Consider the following 6,608-nt stretch of genomic DNA (forward strand, 5'->3'; position numbering starts at 1 on the left):
ATCGCCTCAGTGAGGCCCAATGTACGAAGGTCTTGCCTCACCACCTCAGCCCAGGTCTTCCTGGGCCTACCTCTTCCACGGGTTCCCTCAACTGTTAGGGTGTGACACTTTTTCACGCAGCTATCCTCATCCATTCTCACCACATGTCCATACCAGCGCAATCGTCTCTCTTGCACACCACAACTGATGCTTCTAATGTTCAGTTTTTCTCTCAAGATACTTACACTCTGACGGGTATTCACATTGACATTACACACCCAACGGAGCATACTGGCTTCAGATATATATATATATATATTTATCATCATCATCATCATCATCGTTTAACATCTGCTTTCCATGCTAGCATGGGTTGGACGATTTGACTGAGGACTGGCAAGCCAGAAGGCTGCACCAGGCTCCAATCTGATCTGGCAGAGTTTCTACAGCTGGATGCCCTTCCTAATGCCAACCACTCTGAGAGTGTAATGGGTGCTTTTACATGCCACCGGCACGAGGGCCAATCATATGGTACTGGCAATGGCCTCGTTCAAAAGGTGATTTTTATGTGCCACCTGCACGGGAGCCAGTCCAGCGGCACTGGCAACGATCTTGCTCGAATGATTTTCTTACATGCCACCAGCACAAGTGCTAGAAGGTGACGCTGGTAATGATTACACTCAAATGGTGCTATTATATATATATATATATATATATATATATATATATATGTGTGTGTGTGTAATCCCACTCCATCTTCTTTCTCCCCCTACCCCTGCTTTCTTAGTTGCCTTCCTTCCCCTCCTTCGAACCACCTCCATTTCCCATTGTGTTCTACCCGTTGCCTCTTTTCTGAAACTTTCTCTCTCCTGTGTGGTCAATGCCTAGCTTATCTGCTATCACCCTCAGTGCTCTCATGTGTCTACTGCAACCCCACTCCTTGCACCTCTTCTGTATTTCACTCTGTCATTTGCCATAGTTACCACTATCCTGCTCACTTGTATGACCTGGGCCTCCGTGTTATCTTGCTTGTTCTCAGTGCCCCTAGTGTCCCTCAGGGGTATCTCCCAGTGTGTCTTTTCCACCATCTCTCTCACTATTGCCCCCTGGCTCACCCTCCTTTCTTTTCCAACTGGGATGACCATGTGTCTGCTCTACAGCAGGACACTATCTTTGTCTCTCTCTGCCTTTGATCTCTTGTTGGCTGGCACAGAGTCACCCTCCTCCTAGGTGCTGTTCCCCTCTCCTAGCTATAGGATTTTTGTCTTGTGGGATGCTTGGCAACCCTGTCAGTGCTGGTGTCACATGGGAGCATTAGTGTTGGTGCCACGTGTGTGTGTGTGTGGGTGCTGGTGCTGATGTCATGTGAAATGCACCCAGTATACTCTGTAAAGTGGTTGGCATTAGGCAGAGCATCCAGCCATAGAAACCATACCAAAGTAGACAATGAAGAGTAGTATAGTTCCTGGTCCTACCAGCTCCTGTCAAACCAGCCAACCCATGCCAGCATGGAAAACAGATGTTAAAGGATGATGTTGATGATGGTATATTGGTGAATATTCAGGAATGTTGATATTCCGTTACTTGTGCAAAGCAGTGCTGATGTTGACATTCATTGTTGACACTTTTGAACACATGTGGTGCATAAAAATATCCCTTACCTGAAAACAGGTGAAGCTTGACGGCAGGAAGAGCTGTAAAATCTTGCCTCAAATCAATTCCCAACTAAGCCATGCTAACATGGTAAAGTACATGTCATTTGAACAAATGAACAATACGTACATATATACATGCATGGAATAACATACATACTTCTTAACTGGCATTTTTCTTTCAATTGAAATATAGTAAGTTTTTCAATTTTTATCTTGTTTCTTTCCAGATCAGCCTTATTGATAAAAAATATGATGAAAAGCATTCTGTGTTTATTGCCAAACAAGTATTCTGTGTTTATTGTCCAATTTTTGGTGTTGCAACCCAGAATACTAAATGTGAATGATAGAATAACATTGTATTCATATTTTACTAACAGGAGTAAGAAATACTTCATAATTTAAAACATTTTGGTAAGAAGCATAGATTAAAAAAATCAGGAGAGACTTCTGTTTATATATAGATTTCAAACATTAAAATGTTGTCAAAAAACTTGCCAGGATTACTCCTATTCATTTTCTATTCTTTCTTCATTTTTTTTCTCTCAGTGAATTGTCTTCCCTCTGCCTGTGTGTTTATCTTTTTCTCTCTATCTCTCCCTTCTCTTCCTTCCATACTCTCATACCTTTTGATATAATAATGCTATTACTTATGGAATGATCTAATATATTAAAGTTTAAGGCTATGGAAGGAAGAATTAGCTGAGTGCCTTCTGGTTTTTGGATATATTTCTTTGAGTTCTGATTCCAAATTCCACTGAGGTATCATTCTCTCAAGGTCAATAAAATAAGTACCAGGGAGGAATTAGTGTTGGTATAATTGGCTATACTCCTCTTCCTCATTGCTTGCATGAGTTGGATTGGTCTTTGCCAAAACAACATTTCATAACTTGTGATACTTTAATATCTTCTTGAAGTTCAGCATTTTTTGACCAGCTCTCATCTCTTCTTCCAGTGCCTTCCTTGATCATCTTCTATTGCAGGTTCTTTCCATTTGGATTGCTTGGCACTTTTTAACTTAACTCTCATCCTTTGTACATTTCACTAATTCATACAAGTACAACTTCTATTTTTTATTCTACCACTATTTCCTCTTATATCCAGTTTTTCTTTTAGATTGTTTGTGCTGTGTCATTCATGCACATTCAAATTACATAGACAGCAGAACATGCTGACATGTAAGTTATTGTTACCCAGAAAGAGGATTTTTATGCTCAAGAAAGAGAATGTATTTGTTGGAAATTATTGAAATACATATGTACTTCATATGAGTAGCAAATTGTGGAGGATGGTATTCACTGTAGTTGGATCTAGTTAGTTTGAGTCACAAAATCATCCCACTTTTAAAATGAGGTAAAAAAATCTGAAAAATTGTCATATTAAACATTCATTTCTTATTCAGGATCTAGTTTGTTTCATTCACAAAATCTGCATTTTTTAAAAGGAACTAAAAAATCTGAAAATTGGTTATCTTGATGCAGTTTTCCACACTTATTCCTATGAAGCCATGAACTTCTGGAGAAAAAGTTTGGCACACACAAAATTTTTTTTTCTAATTCATGGTTTCAAGATACAGATGGTCCGAATCTACCATTCGTTTCTCTTTATAATTTCCAAGTAACCTTTTGAATATTTCAAAATCAAAATTGTGTAAATATGTGTGCCAGAAACAGTAGTTAAAAATTAAGGAAATAGATTTTTGGGATATTTCTTATAATGACTGACTTTTATTCCATTATTCTAATATCTTCTGAAACTTATACATATACATGTATAAATACATACAGAAACATACAAATATATACACACACATACATTTTTACAGAGTTAGTTTTATATACATCCTTGTATATATATTGGGTTGGTGCATAATTATTGTGGTTTTTTTTCAACAAATTTTATTCAACTCAAATAATAACAATACTTAACAAAAACATCTTTAAATGACAAGGAAGCAGTAATTGAAGTAGATGGTGAATATGCTCCGGAATAATCATTTAAAGAGGTTTTTGTTTCATGTTGTTATTGTTTTTGTTGAATAAAATTCAACAGAAATGTGAAAATATGGCTACTACTCGTTAATTTCAAATTAATCTTACTGAAGACGAGGGGTCTTCCAGCACCTCACTAGCACCCCCAAGTCTCCTAACGCTACCCCCTAGTGTCTCTTTGCCTCTCATCTTCTCCACCGTGTAACTGGAGATTAGCACCTGCCCATAAAAGCCCATTAAACATTTAGGAATCATTTCAATATTTTGACATATTGTACATTAGACTGTAAGCCAATGGTTGTTATGGAGATGCAGTGTATCAGTCAAGACATGTTGTACCTGCTTATTTAATGAAGCTCATGAGTTTGGCTAAATTTGTGTCCTGTGTGGAGAAGAATCTGATGTTTTGAGACTGACCCTTCATCTGACAGAAAAAAATAATGTAATGAAAAGCTATGATAACAGAAAATATCAATAAGGGAAAAGATATTTATTTTGAGTGAATTGGTTCTTGTGTGTCTGTAAGAGATGTGTAGTACAGCAATGATAGTGATTGTGGAAGTAGTAGAATTTCATAGCCAAAGTTGAGTGTTGTAAGTCCCTGCAGCCATTGATCTTAACTGTGTTATGACCGCTGACCAGGTATTAGGCACACTATATATAGCCAATGTCTGTCAAAGAAAAGTTGCCAAAGACAAAATCGTTAATGACAGTTCCATATGTTGTTTATCATTATCTTTGCATCTGAACACAGTGATTTTGGGTTTGATTCCTAGGAAGTGAATTGGTATTTGGGACTCTGCTAATATTCCTGCTACAGTACTATCTGGTTGATGAACGATCTCTTGTGACTTCATTGACAAGTGCTCTCTACTGTGATCTGCTTTAGGTAGTCTGACAGCAAATTTTATATAGAATGGCTACTCAATCACTGTTATCAGCTCTCTGCCAACATAGAATCTCATACTGATGCTTACCAGCAGTAGTATCAAGTATGATGGTTCACTTGAGACTGAGGAATAGCAATAGTTATGGCCAAAGTATGTTAGTTTCTGTTTGTGCACACTGTTTAACAGGCTGGAAAGCTATTGCTATGGCAATGCTAAATTCCTTTCTTAAATGTAGACTTGAAAATTTGAACAGATAGAAACACATATACTCTTTCTCTGTTTTGTCAAATTATGTGATATTTTGATATAACTTTCTTTTTATTTTAATCAATTATTCAGGCTTTCAGTATCATGGGACCTCTTCCACACAACCACAAAAAGAATATGCATTCGAGGTAAAATTTTTTTTGTTTCTTTGTTGACTTTTTTTTGTTTATTGGTCTTCTCTCTCCATCACTACTACTAATACAATCATATCTGCCACTGCTACCCCCACCCTCACTATCACCGTCATTACCACTGCACCCACCATACTAACCACTTTTTTAAGTAGCACAAACATCTTTCTTTTTTTCTTTATGAGAATGGGGCAGGTGCAAGTTTGATAAAATAGATATCATTACTATTCTGGAGTTGGTTCAATTGTCTATAAGCCTTCGTCTACAAAATTAGTGAACTGGATGAATCAATAGAGTGTCATGCTAAATGTTTTGCAATATTTCATCTGGCTCTTTGCATTCTGAGTCCAAATCCTACCTAAGTCAATTTTGCCTTTCACTCTTTTGGGGTCAATAAAATGAAGTACATACAGCATGTCTTTGCCATGTTTGTCCCCTGCCTGCAGAACACTGAACAGAAAGAGCATTGTGTCGAAGTCTGTGAAGATCTCTATCAGCATGCTGCTGATGACCCATCTTTCATGTTGAGGATCATCACTGGTGACAAGAGTTGGATCTATGGGTACAACCTTGTGATGAAGCAGCAATTGTCACATTGGAAGAGTCCTTAATATTTACAACTGAAGAAGGCATGACAGAGCCACAGCTCAATCATGAGCATGTGCATCATATTTTTCAACATCTACAGTGTTGTGCATCAAAAATTCGTCCCTCAGGGCCAGACTGCCAATTGAGAGTTCTACTGTGATGTTTTGAAACATTTGAGGGAGGAAATTTGGCAAAAGCAACAAGATCTGTGGAACACAAAGAATTAGATTCTTTATGATGACAATGCACCTTGTCACCGAACTCTCCTAACTCATGAGTTTCTCGCCAAAAGCAACATGGTATCACTTCTGCATCCACCCTATTCGCCAGATTTAGCACCTGTGGACCTCTTTCTCTTCCCCAAGATGAAAAAGCAGTTCAAAGGTCATTGTTTTAACACTGTTGTCAAGATCCAGAGCAAATCAACTTGCTTACAGAAAATAGCTTACAGAAAACGACTTCCAGGCTGGATTCCAAAAGTAGCAGGTATGCTGGGACCAGTGTATTGATGCGCAAGGTGACTATTTCGGAGGAGATGTTGTTAAAACTTATGTAAATAAGTTATTTTTTATTAAACATAACTAGTCCGGGAACCTTTTGATATCACCTTGTATATTCTGTTCTGCTACCTCAGTGTATTTTTCTGGTTGAGAATCTGGCAATGTCATCATATTCTTTTAACAATTTTTTTAACCATTATTTCTCAAATCATTTTGAAGAATGTTTCCATTTCTTATTTCCTGTGGATTTGAGTGACTCTTTAAATTGTTAGTATATTTCCCCATAGAATTGTTTCTAGTTACATTTTCTGTTGAATATTTCTTCTGCTTATATAACCTTCTATTTCTGCTAAAGCTTGTCCTTGTTTGGACTGTATATTTTATATCATGTTTCTTGAACAAATTTTTTTGAAAATGTTGTTTCTACATTTCTCTTTAGATTCTATTTTTAGCTTATTTCAGTTTATAATTAGAATTTCCATGTTGAATTTTTGTGTTTAACATCTAGAAACATTTTTGTAGTCTTGTGTACTTGCAAGTAAAATAAATAAATATCATAATTTTATACACACGCATGCATACACATTCACACACACACACACACACACAC

The 6,608-nt window shown here is 37.1% G+C and overlaps 1 protein-coding gene across 1 annotated transcript in view; it reads left to right on the plus strand.

Moving 5' to 3' along the window:
• Positions 1 to 6,608, plus strand: part of LOC106876888 (hydroxyacid-oxoacid transhydrogenase, mitochondrial-like) — a 50,839-nt gene that overhangs the window by 24,694 nt on the left and 19,537 nt on the right. The window contains exon 3 of the mRNA XM_014925631.2: positions 4,852 to 4,907. Coding sequence (XP_014781117.1) covers positions 4,852 to 4,907 — 56 coding nt within the window. The remainder of the gene's footprint in view (positions 1 to 4,851; positions 4,908 to 6,608) is intronic.

Source organism: Octopus bimaculoides, chromosome 4, assembly GCF_001194135.2.
Source record: "Octopus bimaculoides isolate UCB-OBI-ISO-001 chromosome 4, ASM119413v2, whole genome shotgun sequence".
NCBI lineage: Eukaryota > Metazoa > Mollusca > Cephalopoda > Octopoda > Octopodidae > Octopus > Octopus bimaculoides.